Source organism: Pelophylax lessonae, assembly GCF_965119305.1.
Source record: "Pelophylax lessonae genome assembly, chromosome: 5".
Lineage (NCBI taxonomy): Eukaryota > Metazoa > Chordata > Amphibia > Anura > Ranidae > Pelophylax > Pelophylax lessonae.
Window position 1 is genome coordinate 115,394,889 of NC_138772.1, and position 23,565 is coordinate 115,418,453.

At 42.3% G+C, this 23,565-nt stretch overlaps 1 protein-coding gene across 1 annotated transcript in view; it reads left to right on the plus strand.

Annotated features, from left to right (window-relative positions):
- The window catches only part of EXOG (exo/endonuclease G), a 45,652-nt gene extending 25,140 nt beyond the window's left edge, over nucleotides 1-20,512 (plus strand). The window contains exons 3-6 of the mRNA XM_082257796.1: nucleotides 3,576-3,715; nucleotides 5,843-5,919; nucleotides 16,006-16,120; nucleotides 20,044-20,512. Coding sequence (XP_082113922.1) covers nucleotides 3,576-3,715; nucleotides 5,843-5,919; nucleotides 16,006-16,120; nucleotides 20,044-20,502 — 791 coding nt within the window. The 3' untranslated portion in view covers nucleotides 20,503-20,512. The remainder of the gene's footprint in view (nucleotides 1-3,575; nucleotides 3,716-5,842; nucleotides 5,920-16,005; nucleotides 16,121-20,043) is intronic.
- The last annotated feature ends 3,053 nt before the right edge of the window (nucleotides 20,513-23,565 follow it).

The following is a 23,565-nucleotide window of genomic DNA, read 5'->3' on the forward strand; positions in this document are numbered from 1 at the left end:
AAGAGTCGTCTTTAAAAACTTGATCGTTTTGGCATTCTCCAGGATCACATGCTAGGAGATGTGTACGGGGGTTTATACTGGAGATTCAGATCATTCCTACTCAATCCAAGAGGGAAGAGAGAAATGGGTGAATCAGTACTGGATAAGGAGCCGAGATCAGGACAGAGACGTAGGACAGAGGCACTGAGTCACTGCACGGGGTCCATACCCAAAAAGCACCAGCTTATTCAATCCGTCATTCTAAAAAGATTAAATTAAAAAATGTATATATTGTAATCTTATTTGTTGGTAACATAATTTCTTAGTCAGAGAATACCAGTATGAAGAGATATATCTCTTAACATATTAATGTTTAAATCGGGTTTGTGGGATTTTGGGTTTGCAAATCCCTAGGTATTGGGTAGTCATTTAAGCATTGTGATTGGAATATGAGTTTTAAACAAAACCAGATAGATATAATCTTGCAGGGTATAAATTGTTCCCTTTGCAAGAGACATCCGTGCATTCAAAAGGATACCTACCTTATAAAAGTGTGTTGTCAAGAAAGGAGGCTTTGGAGGGGAGGACAGGTCAAAAAATCACACTTGCAAGATATTTTCAATGGCCATATGGTTTCCAAAGAAATAAAGGAAACATCTATTTGGAATATAAAGTTATATATCAGTAAGTAAGTATGTATTTATTCATACAAGAGACTAGATACATGATCATAGTCTGTACTTCTAAAGAGGGAAGCCAGACTAGAAGATGTATATATCTATAAGTATCTTCAATGGTTTTTATATTTCAAAATTACCTTTTGGAAATTGTCAGGCCGATTGCAGAGTGTGTGTCCCTCTCCTCTTGTGAGTAAAGAATGCCTAAATGATTGTGGGAGGGATGGCTTTTTATATCTGGGCTTATGGACTGAATTGACGGATCTAAAGCAGGTGTGTGTAATGGGAGGGCCCCCTGAGGGGGCGGTGCGGAGGGCGGCCCCACGGGATGCCAACCAATCGGGGCCAGCCGTCATGACACGTCAGGATCAACTCCGACCGTCGCCACGGCAACCCCGCTGTTTTTTTTTTTGTTTTTTTTTTTGTACCTGAAACTGTATCATGCCTAAAAATCTGAGTTATGATGTCACGCTCTAAACATTTGATGCCACTGGCTACATCCATTTAAAGAGTATCCTGGGAACTTATATAGTGACTAGGGAACAATGACTGTATATCCCATATTTTTATTTTTTTATTTATTGAAATCTACTAAATTTAGCAGGCATATTTGTTTCAAGAAAGTGACAATAAAAATACCATTCGTGACATCATGGCCCAAGATATGATAGGCAAAATAAAATCAGAAGTGCCACGCTGTAAAGTAATCTTTTGTAGTTAATGCTATATTATTACCATCAATATATATGAATGTATATTATTATCATCAATGTATGTAAATGTATAACAATAACAAAGAAATCCTGTTAATATAACTGTATGATGTGGAAGTACATCTTCTCTGTTATACATGACTAATAGCAATTTAAACACCAATGAATCTAAAGCGATATTTGGATACATTGTATGGTTTATATAACATAGTATGTCCAATATATGTTGTTATTTACATCTTCCTTTTTCTCCTCTTGTCTTTTTAAATCTATGACTTGGCACACAGATCGTGAGCCTCCCCAGAGGCATTCTGGGACTTGTATGCGGGGAGATCTGGTAAGCCACACAATGTGTGACGTCACATCCGCCCATGGAAGGAGCCGGGATGGGACGGTCCCGGAATGGGCGGTCCGTACAGTCACTGCCCGGCGCACGTAAGCCATCCGATCTCTGGCAATATATGCCTTGGAGATGGATGGCTATGCGGGTCGGGATGGTCAATTTGACCGCCCTGTTCCCCCTTTCGTGCGTCGGTGGGGGAGCGATGCGGATCGTGGTCCCGGGCTTGTTTAACAGCGGGGTTGCCGTGGCGACGGTCGGAGTTGATCCTGACGTGTCATGACGGCTGGCCCCGATTGGTTGGCATCCCGTGGGGCCGCCCTCCGCACCGCCCCCTCAGGGGGCCCTCCCATTACACACACCTGCTTTAGATCCGTCAATTCAGTCCATAAGCCCAGATATAAAAAGCCATCCCTCCCACAATCATTTAGGCATTCTTTACTCACAAGAGGAGAGGGACACACACTCTGCAATCGGCCTGACAATTTCCAAAAGGTAATTTTGAAATATAAAAACCATTGAAGATACTTATAGATATATACATCTTCTAGTCTGGCTTCCCTCTTTAGAAGTACAGACTATGATCATGTATCTAGTCTCTTGTATGAATAAATACATACTTACTTACTGATATATAACTTTATATTCCAAATAGATGTTTCCTTTATTTCTTTGGAAACCATATGGCCATTGAAAATATCTTGCAAGTGTGATTTTTTGACCTGTCCTCCCCTCCAAAGCCTCCTTTCTTGACAACACACTTTTATAAGGTAGGTATCCTTTTGAATGCACGGATGTCTCTTGCAAAGGGAACAATTTATACCCTGCAAGATTATATCTATCTGGTTTTGTTTAAAACTCATATTCCAATCACAATGCTTAAATGACTACCCAATACCTAGGGATATGCAAACCCAAAATCCCACAAACCCGATTTAAACATTAATATGTTAAGAGATATATCTCTTCATACTGTTATTCTCTGACTAAGAAATTATGTTACCAACAAATAAGATTACAATATATACATTTTTTAATTTAATCTTTTTAGAATGACGGATTGAATAAGCTGGTGCTTTTTGGGTATGGACCCCGTGCAGTGACTCAGTGCCTCTGTCCTACGTCTCTGTCCTGATCTCGGCTCCTTATCCAGTACTGATTCACCCATTTCTCTCTTCCCTCTTGGATTGAGTAGGAATGATCTGAATCTCCAGTATAAACCCCCGTACACATCTCCTAGCATGTGATCCTGGAGAATGCCAAAACGATCAAGTTTTTAAAGACGACTCTTTGCAGATCGAATGACACAAAAAAAGACATGGTATGTGTATGATGAGATATGTTGAACAATATACAATGAAAAATAAATGATATATAACTAGAAGTTGTACCATGATATAAAATTAACAATTTTGTTTCTGTTTTTGTAGAACAGTGTAAAATAGTTATAAACGGTCAATTGGAACCAAGGTTTAAAAATACCCCTGAAGAAGAGTATCATTGAAACGCGTAGGGTCTTCAAAACCACATTGCAGGTTCCTCCATGTCTAAATGATCATTGGATCTACCAATATAAAGAGTCGCCCAATTTTTAACGTTTTCTTTCAAAATTGTGCAATTGTGTAATATTTTTGGCCCTTTTGCCAATTACTGTATATATATATTTTATTGTGTTTATCATTAATAAACCATTTCCTTTGATTATACCTACCTGTGTTGTTACCCGTCATAGTCCCAATCTGGGGGATATTGTCCATATATATGCTTTGTATCACTAGAGGGGAGGAAAGTATGGAGGAGATTAGTTCTGCTTTAATACTGTATGTTAAAATTTAACATTTATGTAAATTATTTTTCCTTCCCTAGGCAATGCCGACCGGAAACATTGTCGATTTAAACCAGACCCAAACATTCCAGCAATGTTTAGTGCCACTAATGAGGATTATTTAAAAAGTGGTTGGTCCAGAGGTCACATGGCACCAGCTGGAGATGCCAAATATTCTATGGTATGAGTTTATTTATTTTATTTATGTTCTACTATTTTATAATGCCAGTTGAAGTAACATAGTAACAACTTGCATTAACCAGGGTCCAATATACCACTTAACAGCTGTCTGGGGATCAATGCCAACCCTATTCCAACCAAACATGGGAAGTCTGTTTCAGGCAGAGCTCTACTTTATGGGCCCATTGACATCATAGCCCTCATGTTGTATGGGGTGTGTGTCTATTCATTTCTAACAGGCCCCCTATATGTATATACTCACAAACAAAAAAATTTGGCATACATGCTTTTTTGGCAACACCTAGCCACCATTGTATGGATAGCACCTCCAATTGGTGGGATTCCCATGAATCACATTTTATCACAGGTGATAAAATACCACCAAAGAAAGCTCTATTTATGGGAAAAAAGGACATCAATTTTATTTAGGTACAACATCACACGACTGCGCATTTGTCCGTTAAAGTAACGCAGTGCCGAATCGCATAGGAATTTCTTGTAAGTGTAGTTGAGAACACTATTAGGTGTTGCAGCAATTCTCTTCTTTGCAATTTTGTTTTATTTTTTATTTTTTTGCAAAATTGATCAGCATTCAGCAAAAACTAGGTAGCGCAGGGGAGTTATTATTTGCACTTCATTCACAGGAAACCTTGTATTTTGAGGTGAAGATCAGGACCTTATCAGCCCACCTCTCCATGTTAATTTACATTGCGTTTGGACGGCACCTTGAATGGTCTGCCAAGGCTCTACAATGTATATTTTAATAGACTTGCGGGACTTTTTACATCTCAGCACAACACGCACATGGTTCACATGTGCTCTGCCTGGGTGCCATTTAAATGAATGGTTCTGTGATGCACCACACTGTTTCATGCATTCCAATGTGTTAAGACAACACAATAGTATAAATGGGCCTTTAATCAGTGTGTGAGGTCTTCTTTATGCTGATCTCTTTCATGTGTATAGCTAAGTGTGCAGGGGCTTCTAAGCAGCATCTGAACCCTGTCTGCTTTTGGTCGCACTTAGCACAGCCTGCAGCGGCAGTCCTTATATCCATAGCTTTTAGGTTCAGTTTTCACCCATCACACACACCCCACATTGTCATGGTTCATTACCATTCAGGCACAGTATGAATAGACATAACCTGCCCTTCAACGCACCACAACTTACAGATGTACTGGTTGGCCCAAACAAAGTGCAAGTGTTAAGGTTTCCTTTACTATGTACACCGTGTGTGTGTGTGTGTGTGTGTGTTTAGAGCAGGGTTTCCCAATTAATTTTTCCCTTGGAACCATTTGACAATGTTATAGCAAAACTTTAGAACCCCAACAAAAAATGTGTGCCGTAGAGTGGCGCAGTGTAGCGCGGCACAGCGCAGCGCAAACCTTTTAATGAGCAGAGTGTAATGTTCTCTTTTGCTGGCAAATTCTTTTTATATTTTGTTTAATTGTTGTCAGAGTCTTTCAATACCAGCAGAGAATTTCACTTCCCCTGACAGAGTCTTTCAATGTCCCCCGACAGAGTCTTTCAATGTCCCCCGACAGAGTCTTTCAATGTCCCCCGACAGAGAATTTTAATGTCCCCCGACAGAGATTTTCAATGTCCCTGACAGAGTCTTTCTATCTGACAATAACGGAGCTTTAGCCACGAGTGAGAGAAAATGGCCAATGGCAGGGCTCAATGGCTAAATGCTGGAGGGGCTCTCATTTGGGCAAACTTTTTAACTGTCTGGCTGATCATGGCAGGGCTGGCTGAATGCAGGGCTGACGTCACGGCCGGATTCAGATCCCGCTCCCGTGATCTCTGCTGTTTCCGACCTTTCGGTAACAGCGGCTGGCGGCCATCTTGGATGTGGAAACCCACCACGGAACCCCAATTGGGAAACGCTGGTGTAGAGGAAATGGCATTCACTACAACTGATCATATAACATTTTAAAACAAGTATTGTTAGTATATATAATCTAAAAATCCTAACCGCTTTTACCAACTGGTAAGCTTTGTTATTCTAAGTAGAAAAAATACATTTAAAAAAGCTTGTCTATACGCTGACATGTTGCTCAATTTAGACTTCCAAAATGTTCCACTTCCGAGATCAATTAGATAACATAATCTATTTTCTGTCTTACAGGAAGCAATGGCTGAAACATTCTATCTTTCCAACATAGTGCCTCAAAACTACGAAAATAATGCCGGATTCTGGAACCGGTAAGAGCTGTGAATTCAGAGAATGTTATCAGCTGTGTATGTGCAAATATTCAGTTAGGGTTCGTTTACACTTGCTTTGCTCTCTGAAAAGTGATCCACATTCAGATTGCTCTTCAGAGAGCATTTTACAGGCAGTGAGGAGGTTGCTCTGCATGGTTGCGGGGCAGTTGCAGCGTGGCTCCCTTCAATTTAGGCGGTAATGCTCAGTGGCTGGTCGTGCCTGCTGAGAAAGGCAGGAGGTAAAGTTATTGCCGTAGTTCATTGTGAAGTAAAGCATCACGCAAATAAAGTGCAAAAAATCTGCGCTAGATATATAAATGTATATAAACAAACATAAGTAATAATTGATAAAACAGCTGCTAGCACGGGTCAATAGACAAACCACACAAACAATAACTATACATATAGTGCAGCTCTATCAAATATTGAAAAAAAATGTAAAACACAAAAACGTGACGACAAATTTCAATTAAAAGTCCATAAATGTCCAGACAAGTGAACCAAAAAAAAGAAAAACTATTTTTTTGGAGTAGGTTCCAGTGACACAGGAAAGCATATTCCACAGTAGGAAAGACCACGAATAAAAGCATGCATAGGAGAGCCAGTTTTCCCAGATCCTTCGTGTGCAACACCAACAATGAAGGGAGTGGCAGCTTACCAGAATTAATTGGCTTCCAATTTATTTGAGAAGCCAAATGCGCTGTAGGGAAATGATTTCCCAAACAAATCCATGCGGCACTGGTTATCCTGGTGTGTTTCGGATCAGGATGTATTTCCCGTGTGTACATATTAGATGTAAAGAATCATAGCGTGATACTGTAAAAAGAAAGCTATTTATTGAATAAAAAAGTGCACTCACATTTCAAACTGTTAAAACGAACATGTATGAAAAGTCCATACGATTGCTGCAGCGTTTTCTCTAATCAGGATGGCAAAAGGCCGAGGAGCGTGGTGACATCACGTCTGGCCCCTCCCAATGCATTTCGTCATAGGTTTTATGGGCGTGGTCACCAGACATGCACCACGCTACTATATACCCAAACTCAGTAAGGGCGGAGGTGCGCTACCCTATACCCAAACAAAGTAAGGGCGGAAGTACGCATTCATATGTGTATGGAACCAACCAGAAGAAGGGCAAAGAAAACGGGAAAGTGTCTACCTCCACAGGGCAAGCACTTATATCCCATGCAGAATTGAATAAATAACAAATACATATATAATTTATCATATAGAGATGACATCTAGTGGTTTACTAAAATAATATTTATTAATAAAAAAAAAAGTAAATAAATTCTACCAAAGGGAATATATATATATAATATATATCTATTAGGGTCCATACCATACACATTGAAATGCAGTGCCCTTACTCCTCATAATGCTAAAAATTTAGTTATACAGGTAAAAATGTAAACATTAAAAATGTGCTCATATAAAAATAATTATTATAATGCAAATTAGAAAGATCATCAACTATTATTAACCACTTCTGGACCGGAAGGTTTTACCCCCCTTAATGACCAGGCCATTTTTTGCGATTCGACACTGCGTTACTTTAACTGACAATTGCACAGTCGTGCAATGCTGTACTCTGATAAAATTGACGTCCTTTTTTTTCCCCTACAAATAGAGCTTTCTTTTGGTGGTATTTGATTTTATTTTGTGTGCTATAAACAAAAAAAATAGCGACAATTCTAAAAAAATATTTTTCACTTTCTGCTATATAACATTCTCAAAATTCTCAAAAAAAAATTTTTAAATCAAATTTTTTTCATCCTTTTAGGCCAATTTGTATTCTGCTATATATTTTTAGTAAAAAAAAAAATCCCAATAAGCGTATTTTTATTGCTTTGCGCAAAAGTTATCGCATCTAAAAACTAGGGGAAAGATTTGTCATTTTTTATTTTTTTGTTTTTTTACTGGTAATGGCGGCGATCTATGATTTTTGGCGGGACTGCGACATTGCCGCAGACGGATTGAACCCCTGACTGACATTTTTGACACTTTTGGGGGGACCAGTGACATTACTACAGTAATCAGTGCTAAAAATATGCACTGTTACTGTAATAATGACACTGGCAGGGAAGGGGTTAACCCAGGTTGATCAGAGGGTTAAGTGTTGAGCCTAGGGGAGTGTTTTCTAACTGTATGGGGGAGGGACTTGTGGAATTAACACAGAGATCTGTGATCCTAAATAGGAGGATCACAGGCACTCTGTGTTCATTCCAGAGAGAATAACGGTCTGCTGTGTTTACAACAGCAGACTGTCATTCTCTCTCAGCGGCCGCCAGCCTCGTAGATCGGCTTTCCTGCTTCCTAATGGTGGTGGGCGCAGGGGGCAGGGGCACATCAACAGATATACAACTCCGGCTGTCCTACAGTTGGCATAATATTGGGGTTTGTCTAGCCTCCCATTCGTGAGTGTGATATTATCAGTATTCATAAACTGGCAGTATGAGCATCTTCCACATTGAAAAGTACCTGGTCGTTTATAAATCCTCCCACATATTCACTATGGACAAGGTGATCTGGTTTTGCGATATGTAATAGCTGGATTGTCAGGTATGTAAGGACTCCGTAGTCTGTCGCAATAAGTGGCAATATTTCTTAGGAATGCACCGAAATTTTCGGCCGAAAATGGGCCTATCCTATTTCGGCCGAAAATGGGTTAAAAATGCCAAAATTAATGGCCGCCGTGAGGAAGTAGGAGGGTGCATCGCAGGTTTGAAAAGTCCCGCCTCTGGCCGGCTGCCCGCCTCTCAATGATGTCCCTACTACTACAATCTGTTCATGAATGAACTAACAGAGGGCGGCCTCAGCTCCCCCCCTCCCCTTCCCCCTGCCTCAGCGTCCCTCTCGTCAGTACACCCTCCCCCCCTGCCTCAGCGTCCTCTCCTACTCACTGTGCTCCTCCGGTGTCCTTCATTCAAATGACGCGCCTCTGGCCGGCGGCCCGCCTGCCGGTGATGTCACTACTATGATCTGTCCATGAATGAACTGACACACCGGGCGGGAGGGCGGGCGAGTGGTCACTAATAGCTGTAAGTATGTGAGAGCTTCACTTTCCTGTCAGCGGACGATGTGCATGAATGAACTGAACTGACACACCGGGCGGGAGGGCGGGCGAGCGGCCACTAATAGCTGTAAGTATGTGAGAGCTTCACTTCACTTCCCTGTCAGCGGACGATGTGCATGAATGAACTGAACTGACACACCGGGCGGGAGGGCGGGGGGAGCGGCCGCTAATAACTGTAACTATGTGAGAGCTTCCCTTCCCTATCAGGCGGGTATCTCCTCTGACAGGGAAGTGAAGCGCTCACATAGTTATATCTATTAGCGGCCGCTCCCCCCGCCCTCCCGCCCGGTGTGTCAGTTCAGTTCATTCATGCACATCGTCCGCTGACAGGGAAGTGAAGTGAAGTGAAGCTCTCACATACTTACAGCTATTAGTGGCCGCTCGCCCGCCCTCCCGCCCGGTGTGTCAGTTCATTCATGGACAGATCGTAGTAGTGACATCACTGGGAGGCGGGCCGCCGGCCAGAGGTGCGTCTTTTGAATGAAGGACACCGGAGGAGCACAGTGAGTAGGAGAGGACGCTGAGGCGGGGGGGGGGGGGGGGGTGTACTGACGAGAGGGACGCTGAGGCAGGGGGGAGGGGAGGGGGGAGCTGAGGCAGCTTACCAATGGTATTAGTATTAATTATGCAGCATGAGGGGGTTAAGGTATTGTCACTGCTGGTCACTGATGCATTAGTGACCAACCAGTGGCAGTTAATTAACCCCTTTGTGCTGCATTAGTGCAACCAGTATCAGTGCAACCAGTGTTAATTAACACTGATACTGGTTGCACTAATGCAGCACAAAGGGGTTAATTAACTGCCACTGGTCGGTCACTAATGCATCAGTGACCAGCAGTGACAATACATTAACCCCCTCATGCTGCATAATACAAATACCATTGGTAATTAAATTAACCACTTGCCAACCCATCACAGTACATACACTGTAACAGGGTGGCAGCGACAGGTGTACGTCGCTGCCTGTTTTTGGTGTATGCCCCTCTTCTATCTATTTTAAAATTATTTGGGGGAAAAAGTCATTTTCGGTTTCGGTTTTCGGCCAAGGGCATCCTGCATTTTCGGTTTCGGCCCAAAATTTTAATTTCGGTGCATCCCTAATATTTCTTTGTTATGTTTTTAACTCTCTGGTGCTGTCTAGTGTATTTGGTGATAATTCGTCAGTGGCGGCTGGTGCTCAAAATTTTTGGGGGGGCGCAAAAAGAAAAATGTAATAGGTATTGCTTCGCGCCAAAAAACGCAGTAAAAAAATTGCGTGACTTTGAAGCTGTGCCCCCTTCAATGCAATGAACACTGTGCTGTGCCCCCTTCAATGCAATGAACACTGTGCTGTGCCCCCTTCAATGCAATGAACACTGTGCTGTGCCCCCACAATGCAGAGTTCAGCGTGCATGCCCCTTTCAATTCAGAGCGCCACAGCATTGTCCCCAATCACTGCAGAGCGCCACAGCATTGTCCCCAATGATTGCAGAGTGCCCACAGCATTGTACCCCAATAAATGCAGAGTGCCCACAGCATTGTACCCCAATGATTGCAGAGTGCCCACAGCATTGTACCCCAATGATTGCAGAGTGCCCACAGCATTGTACCCCAATGATTGCAGAGTGCCACAGAATTGTACCCCAATGATTACAGAGTGCCACAGAATTGTACCCCAATGATTGCAGAGTGCCACAGCATTGTACCCCAATGATTGCAGAGTGCCACAGAATTGTACCCCAATGATTGCAGAGTGCCACAGCATTGTACCCCAATGATTGCAGAGTGCCACAGCATTGTACCCCAATGATTGCAGAGTGCCCACAGCATTGTACCCCAATAAATGCAGAGTGCCCACAGCATTGTACCCCAATAAATGCAGAGTGCCCACAGCATTGTACCCCAATAAATGCAGAGTGCCACAGCATTGTACCCCAATAAATGCAAAGCGCCACAGAATTGTACCCCAATGATTGCAGAGTGCCACAGAATTGTACCCCAATAATTGCAGAGTGCCACAGCATTGTACCCCAATGATTGCAGAGCGCCACAGCATTGTACCCCAATAAATGCAGAGTGCCCACAGCATTGTCCCCAATGATTGCAGAGTGCCCACAGCATTGTCCCCCAATGATTGCAGAGTGCCACAGCATTGTACCCCAATGATTGCAGAGTGCCACAGAATTGTACCCCAATGATTGCAGAGTGCCCACAGCATTGTACCCCAATAAATGCAGAGTGCCCACAGCATTGTACCCCAATGATTGCAGAGTGCCCACAGCATTGTACCCCAATGATTGCAGAGTGCCACAGAATTGTACCCCAATGATTACAGAGTGCCACAGAATTGTACCCCAATGATTGCAGAGTGCCGCAGCATTGTACCCCAATGATTGCAGAATGCCACAGCATTGTACCCCAATGATTGCAGAGTGCCCACAGCATTGTACCCCAATAAATGCAGAGTGCCCACAGCATTGTACCCCAATGATTGCAGAGTGCCCACAGCATTGTACCCCAATAAATGCAGAGTGCCCACAGCATTGTACCCCAATAAATGCAGAGCGCCACAGCATTGTACCCCAATAAATACAGAGCGCCTCAGCATTGTACCCCAATAAATGCAGAGCGCCACAGAATTGTACCCCAATGATTGCAGAGTGCCACAGAATTGTACCCCAATGATTGCAGAGCGCCACAGCATTGTACCCCAATAAATGCAGAGTGCCCACAGCATTGTACCCCAATAAATGCAGAGTGCCCACAGCATTGTATCCCAATAAATGCAGAGCGCCACAGCATTGTACCCCAATAAATGCAGAGTGCCCACAGCATTGTACCCCAATAAATGCAGAGTGCCCACAGCATTGTACCCCAATAAATGCAGAGTGCCCACAGCATTGTACCCCAATAAATGCAGAGTGCCCACAGCATTGTACCCCAATGATTGCAGAGTGCCACAGCATTGTACCCCAATGATTGCAGAGCGCCACAGCATTGTACCCCAATAAATGCAGAGTGCCCACAGCATTGTACCCCAATGATTGCAGAGTGCCACAGCATTGTATCCCAATAAATGCAGAGCGCCACAGCATTGTCCCCCAATCAATGCAGAGTGCCCACAGCATTGTCCCCCAATCAATGCAGAGTGCCCACAGCATTGTCCCCCAATCAATGCAGAGTGCCCACAGCATTGTCCCCCAATCAATGCAGAGTGCCCACAGCATTGTACCCCAATAAATGCAGAGTGCCCACAGCATTGTCCCCCAATCAATGCAGAGTGCAGCGTGCGTGCTCCCTTCAATTTAATGCACTTACCTGGCGGCGGCGGCGGCGGGTTCTTCCCTCCTCGATCCAGTCCGTCCTCTCTGCGGCGGCGGTGGCGGGAAGGAGAGCGGCTTCTCCCTCGTCCTCCGAGGGGCAGTGATGGTGAGTGACTGACTCACGCACCGGCACCGCCCCCATTGTGACGTCAGGGACCGGATGTCCTGGATGATGATTGGTCCAGGCTGGAGACTGGACCAATCACAGCCAGGATATCCGAAAGTGGGGGTGTCCAATCGGCGCCTCTTCTGGGACGTAACCCCACCCCCCCCTAGCCACCACTTCCATTACAAAGGCCGGCGAACCCAATTTTTTTTTTGTAAAACTTTATTTGTCATTTTTTTTTTATTTTTTTTTTATTTTTTTCAGGGGTAGGGGGGCGGCGCCCTGGCGCCCGCTATGCATGGGCCGCCACTGTAATTCGTATTGTGTTAGTTTGAGGGTTATCTGATCTGGTATAATCTTTTTTACCAAAAAGGAGGTCCTGTCGGGTCGGCCTGGTAGCTTGTCGGTATGCTTTTTTCAGACAGGTTATAGAGTACCCTCTTTTTAGCGATCTGTCTTTCAATTTTGTTGCCTCGATTTGAAAAGTGTAATCCTCTGAAAAATTTCTCCTAATACAGAGATATTGACTGAAGGGAATATATTTAATTAGTGGTTGTGAGCTGGTAGCATGTAGTATAGTGTTCCCTGCTGCGGGTTTTTCGGTATAATGTGCTTGTCAGTTTGCTGTCCGGTTCCTCATTGATAATGACATCCAGAAAGTTGATGGAATTAGGATCGTAAGACATAGTTAAATTTGGATTGAATCAATTTCTATGCATCATTGCATTACATGTATGTAACATCTCAATCGGTCCGGTCCATACGACGAAAATATCCTTGAGATAACAGTGCCAAGTGAGAATGCAGTGAACGCATCATCAGCCAAAAAGAAACGTTCAGGTACAGATTGGCGTAGAATGGGGCACAACAAGTCCCCATCGCTGCACCCTGCACCTGGAGGAAATGGGAACCATCAAAAGAAAATGCATTATGGGTGAGCATGTGTTCAAGGGCTAACACTAAAAATGAGTTCAAAGTTTGTTTGTCTGGATTGGATTGAGACAGGATGCATCTGATCACAGAGATGCCCTGTTGGTGTGGGATGGAACTGTATAAGGCTTCTACATCTATTGCCACCAATATGGCGTCAACAGGTATGTATACTCCATCTAGAATTTGTAATAGGTGTATGGTATCTCTAATGAAAGATGGAAGATTAAAAACAAAAGGTTGAATCCACAAACATACTTAAATTATCCGTAATGCTGCCTCTTCCAGACACAATTGGCCTACCTGGAGGATTTTTTTTTTTTTATCTTTGTGTATATTGGGTGAACTGCAAAAGGTGGGTATCTTGGGGTGGCTTGTGCAAATAAATTCCCAGCAATGTTTGGCTAAGATGTTGTTAAGATAAGCATTATCTATTAATAAGTAACATTTTTGGTAAAATCTGTCAATTGTGGGTTTGGTAATGAGTTTGTACCAATCTTTGTTATGAAGAATCTTAAGACATAAATTTTTATATTGGATGTTATTGAAAATTACAATATTGCGTCCTTTATCGGAGGGTTTGATGATATTGATTGGTGAGAGTGTCTAAGGCCTGTTTTTCGACAAATTGTGACTGGAGGAGGACAGTATAAGTTTGTTGATCTCCTAAGTGGTCAATGTCAAGAATGTGCCTACATTGGGATTAACATTAGGGGAGGGAAATTTATCAGATTTTTTACGAAGATATGTGTTCCCTATTGGATTATCTGTTGCTTTGTCAATATGTTCTTTTAGGAGGGCTTCAAGTTGATCTAATCTATTAGATCAATATTTTCCTGTTCCTCTAAAGAATTAATTGCGCAAATGTTACATCTCCGACACGGAAAAAAACCTTTTAAGTCCTGAAAAAATGTTGGTCTTATTTGTCGATCTATTACATTATGTGCAATTTTGTTTCTCAATGAAGGTACACCTGTAAAAATTATACAAGGTTGCTCTAGAAGCATAGGCCCCAGTACACTGTCATTTTTAAGAAATGGACAATGCTTCTGATTTTTTTTTTTTTTTTTTTTTTAAGGCACAGTGTTGAGTGGAGAAAGAGGTAATAAAAGAACTCTACGTCTAGTATTTTTTAACAGATCTGCCCTATCCATAAGGGCACTGAATCTGACTTCACTTGGAGTTGCACGATTTCAAAGCCACAGGTCGGGGTGACTTGGCTGACATCTATGTGACTTCATGCACAGATGTCTATGCAAATTGCACCTGAAATTGCAAAAAATAGTGCAGGAAACTTTTTTTCTAATCGGTGCTGCACTGTTAAGTCGGAGTCACATCAATTTGAACAGTTCCATTGCCGACAATAGGGTACAACTTGTCATGCGATTTGGAACTGTCATATCGCATGACAAGTCACACCAGTGTGAACGGGAGCTCAGTGTCTTTATGTCTGTTATAGCATGTCAACAGGAAAGAGCATTTGTTAGATTTCCAAACATTACTTTAAAAAAAAAAAAAAGAGGTAATACAATAGAATATATTTTAATGCTCTAACAAATGATACACCTTTTGTTGGGGGGGGGGGGGGGTAGATAGGGCTTTAATTTGGTAGCCTATTTGGATACACACATTTTTATTGATAAGGAAAACATTAATTTTCCTATATTTTTTAGATGTTAATCTGCTCAAACCCATATATTTCCTTCAAAATATACTCAACAAAATCTTTTTGGTAACCGCAAAATAAATGCATGCATTTTACATTAGGAGAACTTTATTCCCCTTTAAAAGCTGGGTACACACGGTCTGAATATTGGCTGGTTCAGCAGGAACTGGCCGACATTCGGACAATGCGTACAGCTGTCCTTCTGACAAAAGCCGGTCTAAGGACATGCTGATAATTCAGGATCCTATCAGCACTGACAGCCAATGGGATCCCCCTGTCAGAACACAAAGGCACAGCAGGAGAGATCGATGTACTAACATTGCTTAGTTAGTAAAGCAATCTCTCATTGTTTTTTTGTTTTTTTCGTTTAGTCTGCTGCGTTGAACGTAAAAAAAAAATGTGTGTCTATCACATTGGTCAGAGTTGCAACAGGCGGGTATCCAAACTTCTGCAGATGCAGCTGTTGGATGCAAAGGTCTTGCCACTGCACTCTGAAGTTGGGTTTTCTGACCATTGTTGTTGTGTTGGGCCTGTTAGCACAGTTCTGTCTACCAAGTTGTTTCCCACCCTTTTCATTCAGTGCTTGGGGATGGTCCAGGGTCATGGAGTGCTTTGTCTGTGTCCTGTACTGTACAATTAAGAGAAGATGACTTTTGACTTACCTGCCAATTCCATATCTTGATGTACAGTACAGGACACAGGCCACTCTGCCTCCCATACCTTTGTTACCCTCCATTGCTTGCTACAAAACTAACTGGTGTTTACTCCAAAGCTTAGACAGTGTTCAATCACAGGAAGGTACAAGCCTATAACCCAAGGTCTAAGGTATGGAATTTTAAGGTAAATCAAAATTGCTCTTTTGCAGTGCTAAGGGTAAGCAGCCATATTGCAAAGGAAACATTCAATTTCTGCACAGAAAATTGAATTTACTAATAGGCAAATGTTATACTTCTTGAAAATGTTTTTGTGACTCTGAAAAAACTCCTCCCTATTTATTGTCTTCCAGGCTTGAAATGTACTGTCGAGACCTGACAGAGCGATTTGACGATGTTTGGGTAATTAGTGGCCCCCTGACATTGCCAGTGCAGCATGAAGATGGCAAAAAGAGTGTCACTTATCAGGTGAGGTATTGTTAATTGTGACACATTCAGGAATGTCAAGAGTAGACTGGTCAGTGAGTATATTATCAAACACAATGAGTGTTTCCCATCTTTGCCAAACTTCTTTTCTTAACACATTAGACAGGTGCAAAAAGCATTCAGTCGTGAAATGAAGCTGCGCTTATCAGCAGCCTAAAATCCACATAATTTCTTTACGGAGGGAGAAAGACACTGTGCATTCTCATTAACATCTGCCATTTTATGTCAGTAGGGCGAGATTGTAATTTGATTAATCAGAGTTTTAGAATTCTAATGAAGCTGCTAAGAGGACAACATGGAGGGAGTGCTTTCTCTTGGGGGATTACAAGGATAATGAAATAGCCAGGCTGTAGTTACTAATAAAGTGCTATGCAAACTGTTGGCTCTGTATATATAAATCTTGTATAATATGACCCTGTGCTGAGTTTGGCCTTGTTCGTTCTAGAATTTGTGTCACTGAATTATCACCAACATTACTGAAAGCCTTCGAAAAAAATGGGCATTGAAATCACTGCAGTAAACTCAGTGAGGCTAGGTATGAACGCAGTGGTTTCCCCTCCGACTGATGCGAGTTTGATTATACAGATGAGAACATGTTCAAATCACTTAAAAATTTAAGAAATTGCCCTTTGAAGATCTAGGTGTAAATAGTTCCTGGTTCTGATCGTATATACAATATATGTAGCAGTTGTCACAGCGACTGAGTTGTCCATCTTTCTGTGCAATTGTTATTTATGATAACATTTACAAGTAAAAGCCAGACTTTGGGGTTCTGTAAAACTCAACCATGGAGTGCCCTCCACAATGCAAGAGTTAAATGCTCATTTTGTCTAGATAAATTGAAATAAGTACATTCTTCGCTTCCTCTGGCTTCTTCCCAGCTGCTCCAGCTCTTAGTTGTTCCACTGGTTGCAGGCTCTGTGACACCATCACGTACAATGCAAGACCAGCGGTTCTTATGCAACATTGTACATGAGGACAGTACATCTTGGTAGCATTGGAAAGCCCAGGAGCATTTACAGTTAGGTCCATTTATATCTGGATACAGGCACAAATTTTGTTTTTTTCAGGTATTTACCCCAAAACATATTAAAGCTATAGTTATATAATGAATATAATTGGCTGAAAGTGCACACACTCAGGTTTACTTTGAGGATATGTACATCCAAATCGGAGGAAGGGTTTAGGGATTACAGCTCTTAAGAATAGCTATCCCCCTTTTTTCAAGGAACCAAAAGTAATTGGACATTGGAATCAAAAGCTGTTTCATGGCCAGGTGTGGGCTTACTCCTTCATTATTTCTTCATCAATTATGGAAATTGTGCCGTGTCCAAGTATATATGGGATTCCACCCCCCCCCCCCCCCAAAGCAAAATGGGCAATAGCAACCCAGATCACCTGGGTTTTTGTAGGTAACCTACAAAACACAGGTAAAACATATGATCTTCAGTGTGATTTGGTCTCTGGTGGGAAGGTAACCTAGACCCCCAGTGCTGTAATGTGGTTTTAGTCCTCATGCACATTGACTTACAGGGGCCGAACAGCATGCAGAACTTGCGGAATTACATTCCTGGGACCTGCTGCTGCCACCTACAGCTGCCTGTTGAGATGCATTAGAAGAGGTGGTGTATATGGTTGTGCACTAGGCGTTTTGTACAGAACCCACATGCACATTGGCTTATTCTCCACTTGAACACACTCTGCATTTTTGGAGTATACGTCAGTCCACATGTGAGCACTTTACACAACCAACGGTACACAGCTGCCTCTTTTTATGCATCTTAACCACTTGCCGACTGCCTAACGACTATTTACGTCGGCAGTCAGCCCCTCACAGGCAAAGCAACGTAGGTCTACGTAGCTAGCCTGTGAGGCTCTAGGGAGCGACCGCGCGCCGCCGGAGGCGTGCTCCCGCTCGCTCACGCCCCCCCGCGCGTGTGAGCGGCGGACCTGATGTCCGCCGCTCACTCGCGATCGTCGGTTACACCGGGAGAAAGGCAGGCGGCTAGTGTAAACAAAGCCACCTGTCATTCTCCCCTGTGTAACAGCAGAGGTCATACGGTCCTGCTATGTAGGACCGTAGATCTCTGCTGTTACATCACTAGCCACATCCAATAACAGTAAGAAGCACGCCCCTAGGGACACAATTAACCCCTCCTTCTCAAATAAAGTTAACCCCTTCCCTGCCAGTGTAATTTTTACAGTAACAGTGCATATGTATAGCACTGATTACTGTAGTAATGTCACTGGTACCCCCAAAAGTGTCAAAAATGTCAGTCAAGGGTCCGATCTGTCCTCCGCAATGTCGCAGTCCCGCAAAAAAAAATCGCAGATCGCCGCCATTACTCGTTAAAAAAAAAAACAATAAAAATGACAAAAATCTTTCCCTTAGTTAGTAAACGCAATAACTTTTGCGCAAACCAATCAAAATACGCTTTTTGCAATTTTTTTTTTTTTACCAAACATGTGTAGCAGAAAACAAATTGGCCTAAAATGTTAAAAAAATTTGATTTTTACATTTTTTTGGGGGGAATTTCATATAAAAAAATGTGAAAAATATTGTTATTTTTGCAAAATTGTCGCTATTTTTTTGTTTATAGCGCATGATCAAAAAATCGCACAGGTGATCAAATACCACTAAAAGAAAGCTCTGTTTGTGGAAAAAAAAAAGGACCTCAATTTCATTTGGGTACAGCATCGCACGACCGCGCAATTGTCTGTTAAAGTCACACAGTGCCAAATCGCAAAATAGGCCCTGGTCAGGAAGGGGATAAAATCTTCCGGGGCTTAAGTGGTTAATGGGCAGCTGTATGCTGCAGCATGTGGTCCTAGGAATGGCATTACACAGGTTCTGCACACTGTACAGCTGTGTGCATGAAGCCTTAATATTTAAAAGGAACAGAGTTTTAAATAAATATTTTACTTTACAAGTTTTTAAACTAATGTTGTATACATTTTTTGTACAATTTGTACAAAACATTTGTTTTATAAAAATACAATTTAAATAAGGAGCACCTATGACACTGGAGTCTTAGAACATCATGGGCTTACTAAGACAGAGACCAGCAGGACCTGTTAACCTTTAGGCTCTCATTTTCTGATTGTAAAGTTCCCTTTGTATGCAGCAAAAGTAAGGGCAATAGATCACCGCTCTGACTCTGTCAGTGCAGATTGGAGCTTAAAGCAGAGCTTCACCCAAAAGGATCACCCCCCCCCCTCCCCACTGTCACATTTGCCACTTTTTTGGGGTACCTGGTTTTGACAGAAGTTCAACCCCCCCCCCCCCCCTCCTTTCCCCTGCAGCCATCTGGGACACATGACAGGGCCCAGAAGACTGCAGGACCATTCACAAAGCGCAGCGCGGCATGTGCCAATTTCCCTTAATTAAGATGCCAGCGCCTGGACCCAAAGCCGATTGAAGAATCGGCTCGGTGAGGACATTGCTTGATCCCTGGACAGGCGAGTATCCTTATATTAGGATACTTTTGATAGCAAAGCTGGAACTCCTCTTAAGGCCCCTGAGCTCTTTGAGCTCTCCTATATTTTAGCGCGAGGGATTAGCACTATTTAGAAAAGAAAACTAGTCTGGAAAATGTGAAAAGAAGCCCAGAGTTCTACCTGCTAGTTGAAAATAAAATACAGAGTGGTATTTTCCTGACTAAAAATGACTTTAATCCTGACCATAACAAATAAAGAAAATCTATAGTATACAAAACCAGTACAGATTCCCTTTATTATATACCAACTAACTGCCTATATTTAAATTCTTCTTTTCTAGTCCTGTGAGCAGTATGTGTAGTAGGAAAAACAAAATACTTACTATTTATTGAGACACTATTTACTGTGTAGTCTAGCATTGCCATTCACTATATTCTTGTCATCTTAGTCTGTTCTGTACTCCACAGGTAATCGGAAAAGACGATGTAGCAGTGCCAACACACCTATTCAAAGTGGTCCTTGCACGCAAGAACCAGTCTGCAGAGACACTGGCTGAAGGAGCTTTCATTGTCCCCAACATTCCAATCAGTTTTGATCACCAGTTGCCTGAATTCCAAGTGGAATGTGAGGATCTGGAGAAAAAGTCTGGCTTAGTTTTCTTTCCCCAAGTAGACAGGTCTAAAGGTGTCAAGAACCTCTGTGAGGTGGACACCTGCAGACTTATCCAGTTGGACGAGTTCAAGTTGTACATAGCAGCTAGAAGGATGAAGAATGCACAAAACTTGCAGAAGGTCGAGAAGATTATGAGGGAACTGGATGAGGCTGAGATACAACCGGACAAGTATATCTTAGACCTTTATGAACAAAAAAAGAAAGATTTGTCTTTAAATGAGCTATCTGTCCCACGTGAAGGAAGGAGAGGATAAAGGGGATTTTTATTTCCTATATCTTTGTTTACACTCCAATAAAACTCAGACCTCTTATGTTATTTTGTATCTACATACATTTACAAACTTTCCTTTAAGAGACGGTTCACACTGAGGCGACACGACTCCTTACTACTTCGGGGGCGACTTATGCATTACCATGCACCACGACTTCGGAGCGACTTGCAGGGACTTCACATAATGGAAGTCTATGCAAGTCGCTCCGAGGTCGCCCCGAAGTAGTACAGGACCCTTTTTCTAAGTCGGAGCGACTTGTGTCGCTCCTATTAGAACGGGTCCTATAGCGGTCAATGGACCGCGAGGGAGCGCGACTTGTCAGGCTGACAAGTCGCGCTAGTGTGAACCGACTCTTAATGACATACGATTTTGATAATTTTAAGAATAATCTTGGAGGTTCTTAGTCGACAAAGAAGAGTGAGGACTAGAGATGCTGTGATACATGCACACAGCACCTAAAAAGATACAATTTGCTGATGTCAGATCATGGAAGGTGAAATCAAATTGATACAGTTATTGCTTTTTGCAGTTTACTCGTCCTGAACATGGACAGATGTCAGAGAAGTGGGGGCTACAGTCACTCTTGCTATAAAATCTACCATCATCATAGTGCCTGTCTTCCACACACACAACAAAACATATACAGTATATAATCTAGTGGTTGCAACTGCATACATATCAGAGAGAAAATGGGCCTAGGTGCGCAGCAAAGCCTGTAGTACATATAGTCCAAAAGAGAGAACGACAATTATGGGCCTCAAGAGGTGAATGCACAGTGAGGATTTTATTTAGATGAGGCACAAGCTTGTCTTACTCAGGACCTGTCCTTAAAGAAGACAAGCTTGTGCCTTGTCACAATGTGCAAATAAAATCTTCACTGTGCGTTCACCTCCCATGACCCGTGAGTGCCGCTCCCTCTTTTAGACTATATATATATATATATATATATATGTGTGTGTATATATATATATATATATATATATATCAGGGTTGCACCAATACAGTTTTTTACTGGTGAGTACGACTACTGATACTTTCGGTCAAGTACTCACCTATAGCTTTGCAATGTGATTTGAGCCCATACAAAATAAATGGGCTCAAATCGCACTGCAAAGAGTTGCATGTGATTTTAACAGGAATTCAATACCATTCCTGTCCGATTTCGCATGCGGTTTCCTGCACTGCTCCTGTGTGAACCAAGGCTGAAGTCACTATGACAAACCTGGGTTCACATAGAAGCAGTCCGGGAAACAGCATGCAATTTGGACAGGAATTGCACCGCATTCCTGTTCAAATCACATGTGATTCTCTGCAGTGCGATTTGAGCCCATTCATTTCGGGTATTGGAGCATTTGCACAAGAATGAATACTCATGCTAATACTCGGTATCGGCGCAACCCTAATATAGATATGTATGTGTGTGTGTGTGTGTGTGTGTATGTATGTCTGTGTTTATGTATGTATGTCACAATCTGAACACTGGCGTAGGTGTAGCTTTCTATAACTGACGGAAGGCTCAGTACACTAATAGATATGCGTTATTTTCTCTGGGAGGAAGCAGGTAATACAAGATGCTAGGCTATACCGTTAGGTTCCATATCAGTGCCCTGAAGCCACAGCAGAGTTCCTATGAACGTGCACACCCTCGGCCTCCCTCATGACAATAGAGTCTGCCGAAAAATGGCTGAAGTCACACGCTTTTTCTTTTTTGCAGCAGCAGCAACTTAATCTACTAATGTCTGTTCCTTTGTTTATGGTTAAGGTTTTATCTCACTTAGAAAAAAGAGAGAGAGAGGAAGAGGCACCTCTAAGTGTAGACATTTAAAAAACATTTATTAAGAAACAAGAGGTTAGGCAACTCACATTTCCATAATTAAAACAAGGTATGTAGTTAAATCATCACCGGTGAGATCAATCTGTAGCAGCGCATCTGCTGCCGCTCTGTCTGCCCCTGGTGGGGGTCCTTGAAGCCAGCTGGACTGTTGGGAGTAGACCAGGAGAGAGGCTTGGAACGCTTGTGGAGTGTAGGGTTGGACATGATGATGTCACTGGAATGTTCACGACGCATTTCAGAGCATGCGCACTGAGAATAGTCTGTCAGACAAGCTCCTTTTTTAAGCCTAGTTTGGTGATTTAACTATATGCCTTGTTTTTACTATGGAAATGTGAGTTGCTTAACCACTTGTTTCTTAATACAGTAAATGTTTTTTTAAGTCTACACCTAGAGCCCCTTCTTCCCCTCTCTCTTTTTTTTTTACATGTACCCTGGAGATTGCTTCTACTCCTACAAGAAGCTTCCCCTAGGTCCCTGACATTCCCCACGTATTTACTACACTTATCATTACCCCTTGATGGGCTTTATTATTGATTATATCATTTATGGACTTATCCTTAAGGACTATATACTATTGTTCCTCATGATCACACTATTTTGCACCTTAACCATACAAATATTTTATTGCGCTTAGCTGCTGACCCTTATATTACTTTTTTTTTTGAAAAATTACTTTTACTTAGTTTTAGGTACAGTGCAAGAAAAACATAGTAGCGTAGTCACAAGGTCAATACCACCTTAACCAGCCTCGCAGGACCCAACATACAGTACAGAAGTAGTTCTACTTCCTACCGACTAACCGAGATCAACTAACATTTGCCAAATCCCCCACATACCCCCACCCTCTCTCAATTACTAGCCCGTCTCCAACAACCTATACAGTATTTATTTCAGGTAAAAGAAAAATGCACCAAGAAATGAACTGTAATAGCAAGTGATACTTTAACTCAGATTCCATCAGGACTATTGTAAAGTTAAGAAGGGCATGGAATCTAAAGCCAATTTAAGAACTAAACTAGTCCAGTACCAATTGGCGGGCCCTCAAGTACCTATAAAGGGTAGTCAGGGGTGAAGAGGGCCCCTAGTATTAATCAGACTGCACTGCTGCTCAGAAATTACCCAACTACGTGTACATCAGCCCGTAGTAGAGGATGTGGATAACCAAACCTGCAAAACTTTGTCAAATTTTTTCATGCAACCTCTAGAAACAT